This window comes from Narcine bancroftii, chromosome 6 (assembly GCF_036971445.1).
Source record: "Narcine bancroftii isolate sNarBan1 chromosome 6, sNarBan1.hap1, whole genome shotgun sequence".
In the NCBI taxonomy this organism is placed as follows: domain Eukaryota; kingdom Metazoa; phylum Chordata; class Chondrichthyes; order Torpediniformes; family Narcinidae; genus Narcine; species Narcine bancroftii.
The window spans coordinates 683,230-702,970 of record NC_091474.1 but is presented as its reverse complement, the minus strand read 5'-3'; the positions used below and the strand labels follow the sequence as shown (position 1 = coordinate 702,970).

Genomic DNA, 19,741 nt, shown 5'->3' with positions numbered 1-19,741 from the left:
TTTAACAGAGGAAAGGATACTACTGATTTCACTAATTTTGAAAACCTATTGTCTCGAGTTGTTCATTGAACAGAATGACACGTAAACTTTTAAATGCTAAGCTTCCATATTTATTACAAGTTTCCACATTCCAAGAAATGCAGGTTCCCTACAGTGCCTGAAGTGTAGGTTTTAAATTTTAATGATCAAGATTTGCGTACAACCTTTTTGAGGGAGAGGCAAGAAGCAAGACATTTCAGTCAGTAAGCATCCAAGTAGTTATATAAATGAAAGTTTTTTTTTAAACTTGGTGCAGCTGGTGTTGAAGGCTCACATCAGTGTCTGCAGACTTTCATGTTTCTCTCCATTTTCCATCTGTCTCCTTTCGCAGAGCCAAAAGCAATTCTCACTTCTTCCCTGATCATATCCAATTAATGCCTTTTATGGGTCTGGACTTCTCCCCCAGCCAGTTTTTTGTCTCTTTTTATCCTTACACCTTTCTGTTATCTGCTCATTTCTCGAGGGGCTCAGGCCTGAAAGGTCGGTAACATATCTTTACCTCCTATGAATGCTGCGAGACAGGCCAAGCTCCTCCAGCATTTCTCTAAGTTTTCACTACAATCACAGCATCGACAGACTTTCATGTTTCACTTCCAACAAATTGGTTGCTACCATACATGAGTGGAATTAAAGGAGTCTCCCTGATTGCATAAAAGTGAAGTCAAGGCACAAAGCTGTTCAAGATTGTGCAGGGAGTGATGAGAGAGGGATAGTGAGATTGGCAGACAAATGCTGTCATTTGGATAATGTAAGTGGTCAAGATATTCATGGGTCATTCATCCCAACTACTCTTAATGTGGAACAATGTTGAGTAGGGTAAGGGAGTGTGTGGTGGTGGGCTGACTACAATAGGTGATGCATGGAAATTCGATGTTGCAGCAATCTCAGACCGAGGTTAAAAAAATTTGTTAGTGGCTCCCAAGCTGAAAGATATAATGAGTTTACTACAATGTGTTTCTTCCAAGATGAGCTGGAAATATTTCCAAATCTTTGCACCTTACCATTGACTGGTGCATGAGGGAAGAACCATGGTTCCCATCATGGACAGTGAACTCCCCTTCATTCTCTCTTGCCAAGAACAAGTAAATGGGGAGAGCACTGGGTTCTGATAAAATTCTACGCTCTCCCATGTTGGAGAGAACCACTCGTGCATGTTATTTTGTGGGCACGTCCTCATCCTGCAGAATCCTACGCTGGGAAACAAGATCATCAACATGAATAGTCTGCATAAATGTCCAGACCAATTTTCCATCTGGCACTATTTTACCTTTAAAGTACTGTGCTATAGATCATTTTTGGATGATGTTGAGATTTACTTGAAAAATAACTTTACAGCAATGAACCATACACTGTAATTACGTTTTTAAACCAATGCAAAAACAAAATGATGGAAATACTCAGCTTTCTCTTTCCATGAAAGGCATCTTATTTGCTATGTTTCAAATTGACAACTTTTCATCAAACCTTTAATCAGAACACAGTTGCAGTTCGGATGTAGGGTGGTCAACCCAAGATGTCAAAAATTGTCTCTGGATTTATTTCAGATTTCCAGCATATGGAATTTTCTTTTTGCTTTCCAGTTCTCAAAGTTATTTGTCTTTTAAAAAAAAAGAATTATCAATAGATAAATAACAGGTTAAAGGATTAAATAAAATTTGGGATGCTTTCCTAAATGTGTTTTATGATACAAACACAAAAATACCAATGTCAAAAGAAAAAAAGGGCGTGGGGAAGAGCCATGGACTGCAGCTCTAGTGGAAGTTTTGGGCACTTATTACTGAACATTTATTATTTTCCCCTTTAACAATTAATTATTATCTACTTTCACAAAATAGCCTCGTTCAACAAGAATACCTTTCATGTCCTCATAACTTTAGGATCTGTATTGAGTTTAACTGTTAAATAATCCAACGGTGCACTAAAAACAGTGCTGGAGAAACCCAGCAGGTCCAACACTGTACTTTATATAGCAAAAATGAATCTTCATTTTGGGCTTAAGCCCTTCATTGAGCTATGAGCAAAATTTAGGTGGGTGGAGCACAGGCCCTCAGGCAGGGGTTAATAGGTGGATAAGGGAAGGAGAGCACAGCAGCAAACGGGGGAGGGGAATGGTGCAGTGAGGTGTTGTTATGCCATGGGATTTAAAATGAAAGGAAGTATGGAATGTAGAGAAAAAAATAAATTTAGAAATTAAACTAATCTCATGACTGCAGAACCTCATGCACAAGTGTGTGCAGATGTTAAAATGCAATTTGGCCATGTTGTTCTCTAAAATAGATAAACTGGAGGCATTTAGAATCCTACTTGGCTGACTTAAAGCAAAAGATGCAGGGTGGAAGTGGTGCCTGTGAGTAAGTTACCATCAAGAGAAGGTAGAACAAGTGAAAATGCTACCAACCACCACCAAATGATTCCATCAGTACAACATTTTCCAGCAGAAGGAGGAACTTTTGCATTTCCATCACTAAATATATTCATGGTTCAAAGTTATTAAGAACTTTTCATTTCTACTTTTAAAGCTGCTGGTACTTGATTTTAAAAATCAGCCAAAAGCAGGATTAATTAGTTATTTAGTTAGTTAAAAGCTGTGCCATACTCCTAGGCATAGGAACTTGCGCAATTCTAAAAGAGCACACAGTAAAACCAAACGCTGGAGAAACTCAGCAGGTCAAACAGTGAAGTTTGTACAACAAAGATAAAGATACAGAACCAACAATTTGACCTTGAGTAGTTTGACCTGCTGAGTTTCTCCAGAATTGTGCTTTTACTTCAATCACAGTGTCTTCAGACTTTCATGTTTTACTACTCACACAGTAAACTGGCAGCTTATAAAACAGGGTAGAAAACCCAAAATTGTTGGTAGCTGTTAAAAATGAAACAACTATTACAGAAATGTAGGAGAGCAGAGTTAAGGACTTTAATTTTCAGGTGTCATTTTGGAATTGGTGGAGAAATACCTTTGTGGATAGTTTTTCAATCACCTTGAACAAAAACAGTAGAAGAGTTCAGTGCCAGGGGCCAAGTTTGTGCGTTGGGCTACAGGGCATAAAAACATGAGTGACGTGACAAGAACAAAATTTAGACTCAATACATCATTCATTACTGACTTTGAATCAAAAGCCATAATCACTCACAATAAGTTGACTTCATGACAAATTATAAAATATTAATTCATTGAAATCAACATAAACCTGGCAGCCATCATCAATCAAAATATTTGGAGAATCCTCTTATTTAAGCTTTATTGTATTTTTAACTCAACTTATTTGGAAAATACCTTTGAATTTTGATGTAAATGATTAATTCAAAACACCTGCCAAACTTTAATGAAATATACCCAATTTTTAAAAAAATCTGTGAAGGTTTACTTCAGATCTGCTCATTTAAAGTACAAGTAATAACCTTGAGGATAATGGTATACATTAGAGAAACTAACAGTTCAATCAGATTAGAGAAAATATCAGCCAGTTCAGTGGATCTATTCTTAAACCCAGTAATAAATTGCCATTACACTTTATAAAAAATGCAGTGCTCTAAATGGTAAAACCTGACAAAATGTGAATTTCGGGTGCAATACCATGCATTCAAACCAAAATAATGAACAGCCGATTATCATAGAATTTATATAGTCATAAGGATTAATGCTTTCTACAAGCAGTAGTAGTTCATATTTAATAACAATCCATCCCTGAAGGTGATCTAAGCTATTGACTTCCTGAAGGGTCACATTTCCTGCATTATTCAGATAGGAGGATTAGGTGAGAATTCACCTTCATCTTATGGCCTGCTCCAGGAGCTTGTTGGAAGATGCAGTGTAGTGATTGAATTGTGCAAAACCTTGCGAATTAGTATTCTCTAAATTAACCACCCCAACCTCCCAAAAGATAAAAATGTGATCGGCAATATTCCCAAAAATACAAAAGATCACCTACTGTAAATCTGATTTGACATTTTTGATTTTAAAATAATACCTTAGCGAGTCTTAGTAGGGTATTGATCAATTTTGAATATTCTAATTACAACTTTTAATTGTGAACAAAGATAACAACACCTCTGACTGTGACAATGCTGTCCTGCATTTATTCCCATATGCCAGAAAGAATCAAGTTTACATTCAGAGGTACTAATGAAAGTTGCTAAACATTCATGAAAAGACAGCATATTCAAGACAACATAATGTAACAAAAAATCCATTTATCATGTAAACCATTTGGATTCTGTAGATTCACAGTTACCATATGACAGTCTTTCTACATGTGAAAGCACCAGGAAATCAAAATAGGTCAAAATGAAGCAGTCATTTCAAATCTTCCAAAAAAAAACACAGCACTGAAATGGTATCTTACTCTTCCACGTAGGCAATTAAAATTTACTCAATCTATTCCATCTGCAAGCCAAAAGGCAGTGTCCATTTTGTTCAGTCCTCCAGTTGTACATTCAGTGTTAAACTATAGCACGCAGAAAAAGGTCAAGAGAATTACATTTTTTTTAAAGTTTCCAATCTGTCAACAAAAAATAAACTTGGTCCATTTACTGGTGTCCAACTGCATAAGGCATCTACTTCAAGCCAGTTCATATTTTACAACAAGTGGTCATATTCTACAAAGAGTAACCAGTATGACCAAAACAACAAAAAAAAACACAAAACAAGCAAATTAGAAAGTGAGGTAGTTAACAAAATTACTTCAAGTTCTGGGGCCCACCCTCCCCACTTCCCTTATATGCTACACGTGGGTCTCCTTTGGCTAAAGCACAAATGGTGTACCATACACAAATCAAACACATCAACTGGCTTTAACCAGGATTTGTTTAACTTAATCAAGAATGCACTCTTGTTTTATTACTGTTAACCAGAAGGAAAAAAGGCAAATTTATATGTAAACCTATTAGGCATTTTAGATTTTAAAATGATCACATTACATAAAAAGGGACAAACAAACATCAAAATTTGTAGTCACCAAGTTCTTCCAGGTCTCAAATGTCATTTACATGAAGTTTGTATCAAAATTATTTGGTTTCTATGGAGTTTCACCACTTTATCATCTTCTTCACACCAATTCCAACCCCACCATTCTTCCAAACAAAAATCCTATCAAAACCAAACATCTTCATAATTCAGCCAAACACCAAACATTATTTTCATAAAATTATTGCAGAAATAATATTGACCAAGTTGCAAGTCCTGGAAAATGTGTTTTCCAAAAATATTTCCTTTGCTTTTACTTCATATCTCTGATGCCACCCCTCATGCCAATTCCAAATCCCAATCTGTCTATTTGAGATTTTTTATTTGACATGACCATGTTAATTTTCTGAAGATAACTACAGCAGAGTCCAATCCTTCTGTCCCTTCATCATATACAAGTTTACTGCAAAATATCATTGCACTGATCAGGACCCACCCTGCCTCCCGAGTCTATCAGGACCCCACCCTGCCTCCCGAGTCTATATTCATTGAGATGAATTGCAACTATTTGTTCAACTTTGGGGGGAAAAAGCAGTTTTTTTTTTAAATTGGAGGATTATAATAATCTTGGACTGGTAATCCCAAACAACAGGAGGATTCATCGAGTTCATCATCCTGTAAAAGGATCTTTTTTTCTAGTATTTTATTTAAAACAAGAGTTCATTCAAGATGTTTTGATGGATCAGTTGTCATCAAATTCTAGACAAATGGCACCGACATTCTATAACAATTACCCGCATAAATGGTTAATGTATCAACAGCAAAATACAAATACACACATTCTCAGACATCTATAGTAGTTCATGGAAATGATTCATTTCAATTTCTACTAATTTCAAAACTATCACTAATTACAGAATTTATTTCAATCTTTGGATTCATAAGGAATTTGCAGTAAAAATTCATGAGGCTGTACACTTCAAATATTGTAAACTCAAGTCAATATTGTAAACGCTTCACTTTGCAAGACCCGCTTTATTATTTTTTTTTAGATAAATCCCAGAGAGTTTTATACACTAAATTTGCAAAGCAATGATTGTACTCATAACATAAATTCAGGGAGGTACCCAGCAGTTTTGTTAGAGACAGCTACAGTAAAAAACCTATTTTACATATTTGGGGATTATATGAAAATAGTAGCCATTTTGAGGTCTGTGGTTGTTTTTTCATAAAATCCAAGTCTAAAATCTACTCTACTCTACACATTTGCTACCGAATGTCTTTATTAATTAACAGCTATTTTGCTTTCTTCCGCAAAATGGGTGAAGTGAGGTGCTGCAACATTTTCAGAGCTAGGTTTTTCCTCATCAGTCATTATTGGGTTGATGCAAGACTGGGATGCATCCACTTTGGAAACTGCAGTACTGGTGCTTACAGCAGAACCATTTCCCACACTAACCGTGATAGGAGGGATACCGCCATTCTGAATCACTGAGATCTCATTGGTTTTCAAAGCTAGGCCATTAGTAAGCACAGTGGTATACTGGTTCCAGATGGTTGGTTCAATATTCATTGATGGAGCCATTAGATCCTTGGGGAACATCTCAGAAATCTTTTTTGGGTCATTGCCAATCAGTATCATGGGACTGTCGAGTGAAAGTCGTCGTCCACGTCTTGCTGAATTATTCCACATGTGAGTTCCGACATGGACCTGCAAAACCAAAGTAAAACACAACTTAGTTGCTAAGTGGTTGATTTGTGCCATCCAATTGCACAATTTCAACTGCAGTCACTCTCTCATTAGGAGCAAGTGGAATTTGATGTCGTGTGTGAGCCAACTCTGCAAAACATATTCTTTCCCCTCCCTCCTATACAAGCATGCACTTAAGAATTTCTTCTGGACATCAAGTTCCAAATTTGTTTCAAACTGCAGACTGAAGAAAGCAGTTCTCATCATTCTTTCCCATTTCACTTCAAAGTTCACAGCAGGTGAGAAAGGACGGAGCAATTAAAAACACATTTGAGCAGCCATTACTCTTCACCCAACATTCACACAGCTCTTGTGCTGAAGATCATCCATCAACAGTAAAAATTGCATTATTAACCCTCCCCACCAAGCAAAGGAGAATGAAGCAATGGGTTTCTCCCGCCACTACCTTGAGATCAATTAATTCAGCGCAGACCAGAGATCAAACCTGTAACTTTTGTCTACATTACCCAAGGCCATGTTCAGTAGTGCATTCACCCAATGAAATATGGTTGGAAATTTGCCAAAAAGTTTAATAAAACATTTCCATGAGATGCAAATTGGGTCTGTCCAAATTATCCGAACTTTTGAGAAAATGCTTGACCATCAGGGATTGACTGTGGTTTTGCAACAAAATCTGTCAGCAATTTCTCCAGGATGCGCATAACATAAACAGAGGGATCCAGAGTAACGGCTAGAAATAGCTTGCAAGGCTGTACCAGTCTGTGCTGATCGATATTGTAAATCCTAATGATTGAGACACATTGAAATTGCTGTAATGGTGCAAACTTGGGTAAATGCTCTCAAGCTCCTCACTAAATATGGCCAAAAAGCTGGCACTTGTCTACTCAGAAGAATGTCATATTTTTAGTTTTAAAATGCCAAAGAATTAACTAGCTGGGAAAATTAAAATTTTAATTGGAACTCGCTCCTTCAGAAGTTAATTAGTTCATGAAGTTAAAAAGTATCTAAAATTATGTCTATCCTAAGCCCTTATCATCTTTGTTTTACATGATTTACCATTCACATTTCCTAATTTATACTTCCTGGTTTACCAAGTACAGATGGTTCAGACTGACTAGTCGAAAAGCCTTGTCATTTCTTATCTTGTTCAGATGCCAGAAGTCCCTGTAGAGGCTGCTGGACTGGATCTTGATTAGTACAGATCAGCCCCAGAACCACAGAAATAGTTGTGGGCAACTGTCTCAGCCAGATGAACAGCAAGGAACGTTTCTTTGCTACTGACCACAAAATCCAGGCCATACTTAAGACTTTTAACATGCATTGAAGCAGTTTCTTCAATCTGAACAAGTTACCTTGAGATTTCCTTTCGTTGTAAAAGCTCTTCCACAGATGGTGCATGCAAATGGCTTTTCACCAGTGTGCGTGCGTTCGTGAATCTGGAGAGCACTTGCTGAGGAGAAGCTCTTTCCACAAGTAGGACAGTTGTGTTGTTTAGGTGTGCGACGGGGTGGAGGTGCCAAAATAGGTGGCATGATTGAACCCACGGTTGATGGGGCAAGAAACTGTGCAGTGGTTCCTGCTGGTCGTTCTCCATGGTCGCTTACTTCCACTTTAATCAGACAAGGAGGAGCCCTGATAAAGGAACCTGCAGGAACTTGAACAGCACCTAAAAACATACAACAGTTTTTCACTGTTTAGTCTAATATGGGTTGTAAATTATACATGGTGGATCCCTTACTGTGATCAAGCTAGATTTGCCTACCTCAGGCCAAAACACTAAAGCTTCAGCAACACTTTTTAGGTGAAAATGGAAAAAAACAGCCAATTCAAGTCAACTAAAGAAACACATGCATGGACCCAAAATGTTGACACTCATTTCCCACCCCACAGATACTGCCTGACCAAGTGAGCATTTATATTAATTTTAGTTTTAATTTGAGATTTCCAGCATTTGCATCATGGAAGTTATCTGGAGTCAATGTTTCAGACAGATAACTCCAATGTAGAGATTAATATTCAGCTCTGTTTTGCAGTTCAGACTCATTAAAAAAGTACAAATATTTCTGGTTTTCCCCCACACAATTTGGTCTACTTTTACAATTGCAGGTTAACCAACAAGTTAGTGAGAATTTTTCAGCATTCCGCAACCAAACTAAGACACTCAAACAGATCCACATTTTCATCCATCTTCCAAACAGTATGATTAATTTTAATTCTCACCAAACCTTCTAAATTTGTTTACAAGGATTTGGTCATTGCAAACCAAGCATGTTCGAGCCTACATTTTCTTTATTAAAAAGCACAGACATTATCTTTGAAGAGCCAAGCTGTGAAGGATAGCATTGTGAAGGATGGTTCCTCAAACCACTGGGCCATGCACCCCTTTAACAAAAAAAAGCCCTGTCCAAGACATGAACAAAAAAAAATATATTTTTTTTTAAAGTGCGGAAAATGGGTCACCAGATATGTAGCCCTCAAGCCATATATTAACCACCTCTGTCAAAGTCTTCTTTATGCAACTGGAAAAACAAATTCTTGTGCAATTACATGGTAACTTGTAGGATTGGGAGATCATTATACATTTTTGGACTGGCACCTTCCAATGGAAAAATATCTGCTTGAACTTTTGGACTAGAAAACCTTTTATGGACATTTACATCAGCAAAGATTGACATTATATTATTTACCACACATATCAAGTTTTAAGCTAAGGGGGTTATTAACACTATTCTTGGGCACATGCAAGCAGAATTATAGTATTAAACTTATTATATCCAGCAGGAGACCAAAACAAACAGCAATGTAATTATTTCATGAAAAAAATTTTCTACAAGGTGATCATGAGAAGAGGTTTAGGTGGGCACTGTTTCTTTTCTGACCCTCTCTGGACTGAAATTTTGATCAGAGGGTGACATTGATCTTGCAGGAAATTATGAACACCATGATTAAATAACTGAAAAAGGAAAGTTCCAATTTAACGTGAAATGGAGTTTAGTCATTGGGCTCTTAATTGAAACCCGCTTGCTATTTAGTGAAGCAAGTTGTGCGAAATAAATTAGTTTGTTATTTTACAAATCAGTTTCATCCAACTCTTCTTGTGAAGTTCTAGTGCTATCCTCTTTGGTCATTTAATTACCTAAACAGTAAAATAAATGCTCCAGATTGCAATTCATGTGCAGAAGTACCACCAAATAGCACCAAAATCTAACACAACTTTAAATTCTTGCAACACCAAATAAACCAGCTCTACTGTTATCACAAATGATGTTTAAAATGCTTGCCATCTGAATTTTCTGAAGGGCTCAATCTCATTTTTGAAATGGCAACTTGCTAGTGGTAGATTGAGCAGTGGGAAGCAGAGTAAGTAATTATAAGAAAATCAGACCAGGATTGGAAACAAATTATATTTAAAGGAATGGCTCCATATGGGCCATTTTTGTGGTTAAGATTTCAAGGTATGGTTTCAGTGAGAAACAGGATTTTTTTTTTAATGCTCCATTTTTAAGTGTTGAGGTGCTTCAAAAATTGTGTTGGAAATAATATTAAGGCTGATACAGGAATTACAGTTTGAGGTAGTGGGATCAGTGTCGGGGCAGACACAGGGCTGTGGGGAGAGAGCAGGGCAGTCGGGTTAGTTTGGATATACAGTATACAATTTATCAGCTAGCAATCACTTTTTCTAAATTGCTGTGGACTTGCTCACTGTAAATGAATAATTATGGGACCATGGATGTATATGCAGTCGGACGTTGCCCGAACGGACATTAAGTGGTGCATACCTGTTCAGAGACCACACTGCAAGATGCAAACCACAGCAAAGGTGGTTCTGCTTTGGATCTTGGGCAGTTCCTTTATGCCTCCACACTTTGCTCTTCCCTCACTCTGATAACAGGTTAATTTTGGTCTCATCTGGCAACCTTTTCCTAGAATTCTGCAGGCTCTTTTAAATATTTCTTGGCCATCCTTTTTGTGGTGAACTAGTGTTTTTCATCTTGTAGTGTGGCCTCTATTTCTATTCATGGTCTTCTGTAGACAGTATTCATTGACTCGTCCACACCTGCCTCCTGAAGAGTGTTTCTGATCTGTCGGACACAAGTTTAGGGATTTTTCTTCATTATGATGAGAATTCTTCCGTGATCAGCAGTGGAGTCTTCCTTGGAGTTACTGAGCTCACCAGTTCGCACTTTCTTCTTCATGATGTTTTACACAGTTGATTTTAGGAATTTTAAGGTTTGGGCAATGTCTCTTATTGTTTTATTCTTATTTTTCAGCCTCATAATGGCTTCTTTGACTTTCACTGGCACACTCTGGTCCTCATGTTGAAAATGGCAACTACAGACTCCAAAGGTGATCAAAAGCTTAGAAGCAAGCCCAGCTCTCTTATACCTTCACCAGCAAAGCAATTAAACATTACTGAGTCCTCACAAATCCCTGTGAAGTCAAATGTCCCAAACATTATGGTGCCCTGAAATGTGGCAACTTCTGTGTGATCAAACCAAAATGTAAACAAATTACTTTGAATAAAATCCAGAATGTGCATTTTAATTACATGTGAATTGTTTCTTACATATTTAAAACTGTGGAGCACAGGGGAAAATAAAGGAAAAAATTGTCTTTCTCCTTAACATTATGGAGGGCACTGCATATGCAAAAATAATCTAGATGTGTTTATCCATGAGCCACTAAATTTTAATAAGCAGGTACAGCCAGCAATTAAAGTAACATACTACAAGTAAGTATATTACAAGGATATGAATACGCCAATACCCAGCTTATCATGATCCCACAGAGCACCGACTTGTTAGATCATGCTTTGTCAAAACACTCTACACCAGGTTCCTGCAGACAACACTGCCAATAACACATCCATCTACCTCTCTCTCTTTCAGCAATTCCATTGGCACTTTGTCCCTGGGAACACATTCCACAAAGCGACGCATCAGGTTACAATGCTGGTAGCAAGTGTACAGAGCACCCCATTTCTGGGGTGATGGTGTTCAAATCTGGCCTCTCCACCTACTTATTACAGTATAGAGGAAGTGAAACAAAGGTTTACTGGGTTAATTCCTGGGTTGGTGGGTATGTCGTACAAGAAAGTCAATCAAGTTTTCAATCTTGATAGTTTAATCTCATCAAAACGTGCAAAATTCTTACTGAACTTGTCAGAAGGGTGCAGGGCTGATGTTTCCTGTGGGATGTTTAGAACTAGAGGCCACTGCCTCAAAGTAAGGAACTGGCCACTCAGATCAAAGAAGGGGAGAAAATTTCTTCACCCAGTATCTTTGGAGTTCTTTACCCAAGGCAGATGTGGAGTCTCAGTGACTTGGTACGATCATTTATGAACATAGTGGTGGGTCAAAATAATAGCTACCCTGTATATACTTACTGATGGCCAAGTGGCCCACTCCTGCTCTAATGTTCTTCTGTCCCAATGTTGATGTACACCAATTAATTACTGTTTTTCATACAGCATATGGTACGTGTTTCAAATAATTTATCGTAAAGATTTGGGGCAATGTGATATTGGGGAAAGCCTCCAAAATATTTCTTAAATGTTTAGAAATTGGTAAATCATGGAAAACAAATGGTGGTGAATAAGTTTTTTTTAAATGAACACCCTCCCTCAATTTGTGGATTACCGTTGGCTTCAGGTTGATGCAGATCAATTTAAGATGGAACTTGAGAGAAATTAGATCTTACTATGAGAAGAATAAATAGTTCAAAGCTTCCATAGAGCCATTTCCAAGTTAAAAGTAGGGCTTTCCTGGAAAAATGCTCGCTAAATAAAACTGTAAAAAGGCTGGGTGACTTGCACTGCAATATATTTTTGATGCATTATGTTTCAATGGGAGCAAAGCAGCACACTATTTGCTATAGTGAAAGCAAGTTTGACCCATATCCCATTTTTTGCTCTATTGGAGTTAGAGCCACAATTCCTACATCGATGAATGCCTGACCTGAAGGTCAGTTATTTAAACAAAAAAGATCTGAAGATAGTTGATATCAAAGACCAGAGACAATAACAAAAAAAAGGAAAGCATTTGGCTAGAGACTTTCAAGAACATGGGGCATTCCAAGGGTAATTTTACGAAAAGCAAAAGTTAATTTGATGAAACACAAAAGGGAGTTGAAATAAAATTAAAAGTTTCCATTTTTGAAAAAAATAATTTAGGAGCAGGTTCAAATCAAAACTTTCCTGTTGAGAGATGAACCTAATGAGGATTTTAAATATACAACTGAGATTTTCTCAAAGCAGAAGGGACAAAAAGAACACCAGGAATTGCCATTTTCATTTCTATGGTATATCATTTAACATTCCAATAAGAAAATAGAAGAATTTGTTAAGACACTTTCAAATGAATACATCAGTCTCCATTAGATACAAAATTGAGGTGACAACATTGGAATGCAACAAGTTACTACTAGCCACACATTGTCCATTGTCACCGTTTATACATAAAGGTGAAGTAAATTGCTATAAAAAGGTATTGCTAGCATGGATATAAAGTTGGCTATGTAATAGAGGGACAATGATTGGTTGTTTTCATCAGATTTGAATTATTCCAGATAGATCTGTTTTTAAATCATTGCTATTATACCTCGATGTGGGTGCATGACTCTAACTTCTAAATTTGTGGACCACACAAAACTTGACAGTAATGTCAATTGCAAAGAGGATAAATTACAAAAGGATAATAAAGAAGCTGGTGGAATGGGCAAACACGTGGCAGATGAGGTTTAATGAGGAGAAATGAGAGAGGCTACGTTTCAGTAAAAGGATGGAGAGACAATATGGAATAAATAATGTTTTAAAAGAACAAGGAACAGTACACCAAGAGGCCTTTTGGCCCTCAAGGTCAATGATGTCAATTAAATTGCACATCCTCCTATGCATGTTCTATAATCCCTCCATTCTTGCCTGTCCATGACTCTAAATGGCTCTTAAACATTAGGCCCTTTCAGGTGGCAGCCCCTTGCAGCATTGCCTGGTCCACCTGAAAGGGCCTATTCATATCCAGAGATGCCTCATTGTGCCTCTGGATCTGATGGAGGTGGGGCGACTGGTGCCACAGCGCACCCGTCATAAATGAGGCATAGCAATGGCAGTCTTCCCTACCCATAATCCCCCACACAGGGGTTTATGGGTAAGGATGACCGCCATTGCTATGCCGCATTTTGAGCCGCAGAGAGCGGCCCTGGTGCAAGAGCAGCCAGCCAGGCTGTGACAGCTCATACTGGCAATCCCCCGTCCCCGCCCCGACGTCCCCCGCCCAGCGGGGTGAACAGCCGCTGCACATTCGTGTGCTTTGGCGGAGCCCAGCACGCCACCAATTATCCCTCCCCGAGGAGGGTTGGTGTCAGTGCCTCAGAAGCGCTTCCGCTACATTCAGATGAGCATGTCTTTAGCCGCTAAGGGGGTGGGGGGTGGGGGGGAGATTATGCGGCTTCACCCTGGGGTGTTCAGGCCACCTGAAAGGGCCTATTGCTTTCACACCGACTCCTCTATCAGTGACTCTTAAATCTCCTTTAAACTTTCCTTCTTTCATCTGCTTAAAAAGTGTTAGATTGGAAGGACAAGTCATTTCACAGGTTATTAAATGTAGTAGGGCAGGTCAAGAAAGTGAATAACCAGGCATATGCATTTCTGGATTTTAATTAAGAGTGGCAGAGGACAGAAAAGTAGCTTATCCTCTACAAAATAGTATCTAGAAAGGCACATGACTCTCCATCAGGAGCAAGTAGATTTTTAGTTTGGTCGACATGTTCAGCACAGACATGTGGGCTGATGGGCCTAGTCCTGCGCTATATTGTTTAATTTTTGATATTGGCCTTACTTCAGCTGCAATATTCTACTTAATTCTGGCCACCTCATTAAAGAAAGGAGGGTGCAGAAGAGATTTAAGAGAATGGATCCAGGTGTGAGGGACTACAGTTACAAGAATGGGAAGGCTGGAACTGTTTTTGGATAGCTGAAGGGAGGTCTGACAGAAATATCCAAAATTAGGTTTCTAGACAGAGGAGACAACATGAGGATATCGACGTTAGTGTAGGGGTTGGTGATGAGAAATCAAAGGGTATAAAGGAGAAGATAATTAATGGTGACAGGGATTTTTTTTTTAAACCTAGCCTGTGGTTAGAATCTAGAATGCAATTCTTGATGATGGATTATTGTATTCATGAAGGAGCAAGCTCAAGGTCTGGTGGGGGGTGGGGGGGGGGGGTGAATTACAAGGCTGTGGAGAAGGGGATAGGGGCAGGATGGTGCTGAAAAGCCATGGTTAGTCAGCGGATGAAGCTAATCATTCTAGGATTATATTGACACAACCTGAAACTTTGGCTAACATATTTAACCAGTTGTGCTCTCAAAGAAACCTTTGATTTGTAGCACTACTGAATATTACTGCAAAAAGACAATACTGTGCAGAACTAACTGTATCCATTCGTGATTCCAGATCAAGAGTAATGATTCCCCAGCACAGCAATAGCATATTAAGGTCTGCAAAAACAACCATTAAGCTTCCAAACACAAGGTGTTTACAGCCAAAACAAATTGTGTTGTCAAATATCCAAACATATGCTCTTCAGCTGAAGCCTCACGCTATGCAGAAACATCTCCGAAAGAAAGGGAAAGACAATTACAAAACCCTTGCATCCCGAGAGATGAGTGGTCGGACATATTTGCACATTGTTTTGCGGCCTATCAATGCTTCTTTCAGGTCTGCCACACAGCCCCTATTTTTTTTAAATTCTCTTGTTCAAATAATAATATTCAGTTTCTATTACTGCAATTCAGAATGTAAATAGAATCAACAAGAGCACCTATGACTGAAATTTTTAAAACGTGCATTGGGTCTTTCTATTGTGCCAAGTTAATAGGGCTACGTGCTTTACAAGTGCATGAGCACAGCATTTAAGTATTACTGTTTCAACCAAATATAGATCATGAATTAGAGGAGAATGACTGAATTTCTTTGTGAGCCAAAAAGTTAAACTTGCTACCAATAAGAGCCTAGAAGGGAATTGAAATTTACATTCAACAAGTTCATTCGAATGCAGTATTCAATTGATAACTCATTTTGCAGATTGCTAGCACTTCACCCAGCCAGAGTAGAGATTGGATAATTCTGTCAATCAAACAATAGCCATATAACATTCAGTGGCAGGACTCACTTTATGCCCCATCACACCACTGCCCTGGTTTCTCAACAACTCAAAACTTTTGAGTTTCTTTCCAGTACAATTGGGAGTGCATTCACATGCCCCACCCCATCTCTCTGAAAAAGTGCAAATAGACACTTGATTTTGAAAAGTTCTCAGGTTCAATCTCTGGTCTGAAGTCCACTCATATCATCTTGACTAGTGAGAAAGATCGTTTGAACATGTTTCAAGGTCCCTGAATATTGGTGGTCAAAACAGAATCAAAAGAAACTAGTTTCTACCTCAGCAACATTGTCGAGGTATTGAAACAGCCCAGGCTGAGATTAGGCCACTCAAAACAAAAGTCACATACTGAAATTAATTAGTTACTCATCAATACCCACCTCGCAAGAAACAGTTTAAAGAGGAAGTAGAATAGTTAGTTTTCCCTTCCCTTGTTCTCCACAGAAGGGCAGGTCACCTATCACCACTTGAATTAACCATGAAATCACTTGAATTACCTGATCAGATCACAAAATCTCAATATAATTTAAAACTGCAACAAGTTTTGTCTTTAAGAAAGAATTTGCTATCACAGCTACGTGGGCCAATTCAAATCAGCACCTGATCATTCGATAAAATTTCAAAATAATGGAGCAGTTTCAAATAATAGATTAGTGTCAATACCAACATTAAATGACAACGTTTAAACTAGATACATTTCTAACTCTACTTACTGCAGTCCCCATTAGAAAAAGGAACATTTGTCACTTCTTCCTTAACTTTTCGATGAATATTGGCTGATGTTAAATCTAACGCAGCATCATTTGTCAGTTCAGATGTCTCAACAGCCTCAATTTTTGTTGCTGGGTTTTCATTCAGAAATCCTGGAGACTTAGGCATGCGACTACCATTAACACTATCTGCAGGTAAAGAAGCTTGAAACAGTGCCGCTTCTGAAGCGCCCGGGCTCTGGCTGTTCTGGTTTTCTTGATCTCCTACCCCCGATGAGGAATCATTGGACATACCTTCACTTTCAGGTGAGTTATTCTCACTAGATTTTAAACTGCTCTGCCGTTGCAAGTTCATACTAGAATTAATCATTTTCATCTGACTTTCCAAAGCAGCTATATTAGAGAACACCAGTAGAGGAGAGTTGGCTGGTAAGTCACTATAAGGCAAAACTGGTTTTGAATACTCTGTTGTAGGCAGCTTTGTACCTTTCTCCCCTTCCAGCTCAGATTCATCCATATTTTCGTCAGTAAAACTGCTGTCCAGTTCAGCATTTTCATCAGCTAATGCTGCCTCTGGATCAGATCCATCATAATAGCCTTCAGGCAGTGGTGTATTCGGAATCTGACCTCCCATGTGCATTCTAATATGTTGCTGAAGGACAACTGCATTGGTGAATCTCTTGTGGCAAATTGGGCACGAATGCTGTACGCGCAAAGGAGGCTTTGCCCTATGAACGCCATAGTGAGTCTTGAGGTTTCCTTTTGTGGAAAAGGCCCTGCCACATACTTTACATTTGAATGGCCTTTCACCAGTGTGAGTGCGGTAATGCATTTTTAGTGAACTCTGGCAGCTTAGAATGCGATGGCACACAGCACATTCATTTGGGTCAGTTGATGTTTTGTCTATATTTTCCACCAACTGTTGAAGCTTGGAAGTCTCAGATGCTTGACTGTTATCAAGTATGTTACCAAAAGATAGCTTCGGCTTTATGGTTTCGGACATTGTAGAAGCAGCCAAAGTAGGTGCATTGCCGTTCTCGCTTGTGCACTTAATTTCAGCACTAGATTCATAGCTGCTCATATTCGATGATAAAGATGCACTTTCACTTACTGCCGGAGATCGTCTTTGCAGGAAATCATTTGGAGGTAGCTTATCTGAATTATCGTCAAAAGTAGTCGATAGATTCAATCCAACTGAATTGGGCAACGATTGCAAGACGGGTTTAGTGTCGGCCCAATTTGCAGAAGTATCAACAGGTATTGACATACCATATGGAATTCCACTGCTCGTCGGAACATTGTCCAAATGTTCAGGAACAGGATATGGATTCATCCGGATATGCGGGTACTTCTCCTTATGTCGCTGAAAATGGACCTTCAGATTGCCTTTAGTTGTAAAACGATTACCACAAATGTTGCATTTATAAGGCCGCTCGCCAGTGTGGGAACGAATGTGAATCTGTAGGGCACTGTCATTTCCAAATACTTTCCCACAAAACTTGCACTTGTGTTTAAAAAAGGACTCCTCTGAACTGGACTTGGTTTCAAATACCGCGACGTTTGGAGGCTTGCCTTTCTGATTTCGTGCAGCCGAAGTTGCAGATAGTCCGATCAATGGGCTATGGATAGTTGCTGTGTTCGGGGACCGAGGTAACAGGGGATTTGGAAATCTTGCAACTGAGCTGGTAAGGTTGGTATGTTTAAGCCTGGCTGCGTTTTCAGAACACAAAATGGAATCGGGTTTGGGGGTTAGCGAAGTTAGAGTACTTGTAGTTTGAAGAGATGCTGAGTCAGAATGGTGCAAGCCTTGGTTAAAATGAGTTGAACCAACAGATGAATGAGGTATCTGCACTGGTTTAAAACCTTCGATAGAATAGCTCTGGCTACCCACCTTCTGCCCAATTAAAGCAGCCGCTGCAGAAAGCTGCTGGGATAGGTGCGCCCCCAGGGCTTTAAGAGGATCTGCAGCTGCAACAATGGATGGGTGCAGGGAATGAGGTGCCATCATTGCCACCTGAATGCGGATTTGCTCAGTTAACTGAATCTGTTGAAGTTGTTGTTGCTGTAAACAGACCAATTGCTCAAGCAAGATAGGAATGAGATTGACATTTGCATTTATATTTGAGTTGTTGGCAGGCCTACTGTCCGGAACATGCTGAGTCACTGCAACCTTAGTGTTGTGAATAGTCTCCAATGTGACATTAGTGTTTGGTATTTTAGATTGGGACACATAACTGACATCAGAGGTTGGGTGTAAACTAGTAGCAGTATTGGAGGCACATGGTTTTGGAGATTCTACATTGTCAGCATTCATTACAGTAGTTTCACTCTCTTCAGGCATTCTTTCTTCAGGGCTATCATTGTTTTTACACTGATTGTTAATTGGGCCATTTGGAAAGCTATCCGTACAAGGTTCTGGGCAGTCCTTTGGAGCCATTTCCCTCTCGCCTTCATTCATAATTAAAACTGGTGGGTTTTTAGTGCAATTTTTTCTGTGCTCAAGGAACTTGGAAAGATCAAAGAACTCGGCACAACATTTCTTACAGATGTTAGTTTCTTCGGTCCTGCATTTCTTTGCGCTTATTTCTCCAACTCCATCATTTTGACATACTTGAGAACCTGCCAAGTGAGAACAGAAGCACAATTACTGCTTAGTACAAACACTCACCAAGACTTTGCAATGCTTACTTTTGGAACATTTTTGTCCAATGAACCCACCAGTTACAAATGACAATCACAAATAACTTTGTAATCAACTTGATGAGATATAATCTCCACCTTTGCCAAGTTTGCAATTCTCTTACAATTGCTCAAGTTAATATAAAGTAGACAATCAAAATCACAAGTGTTAAGCCATAAAATTTTAGTTTTTCATTCAATTTGTTTCTTTTTTAAAACAATCAATTTTTTTCCCACCTGACTTACAGGTGATCTGATATCTGATAACAAGCCATTCACGGATTTCAAGAGCAGGAACATTAAGAAGAGAAGCCTCCTCCCTATAAACTTTGATCCTTCACAGTGCAGCTAAATCACAATATCATATTACACTGGCATTGTCTGTAAGGAGTTGTACGTTCTCCCTGTTTCTGCATGGGTTTCCTCTGGGTGCTCCGGTTTCCTCCCACCCTTCAAAATGTAGCAGAGCACCGGCGGGGAGTTGTAGGTGAATTGAGTGGCACAAGCTTGTTTCTGGGCTGTATGTCTAAATTT

At 38.8% G+C, this 19,741-nt stretch overlaps 1 protein-coding gene across 1 annotated transcript in view; it reads right to left on the bottom strand.

The window, feature by feature from the left end:
- Positions 1–4,115: 4,115 nt before the first annotated feature.
- The window catches only part of sall4 (spalt-like transcription factor 4), a 64,140-nt gene continuing 48,514 nt past the window's right edge, over positions 4,116–19,741 (bottom strand). The window contains exons 2-4 of the mRNA XM_069883598.1: positions 16,532–19,147; positions 8,009–8,322; positions 4,116–6,656 (exon numbers count right to left, since the gene is read on the bottom strand). Coding sequence (XP_069739699.1) covers positions 6,231–6,656; positions 8,009–8,322; positions 16,532–19,147 — 3,356 coding nt within the window. The 3' untranslated portion in view covers positions 4,116–6,230. The remainder of the gene's footprint in view (positions 6,657–8,008; positions 8,323–16,531; positions 19,148–19,741) is intronic.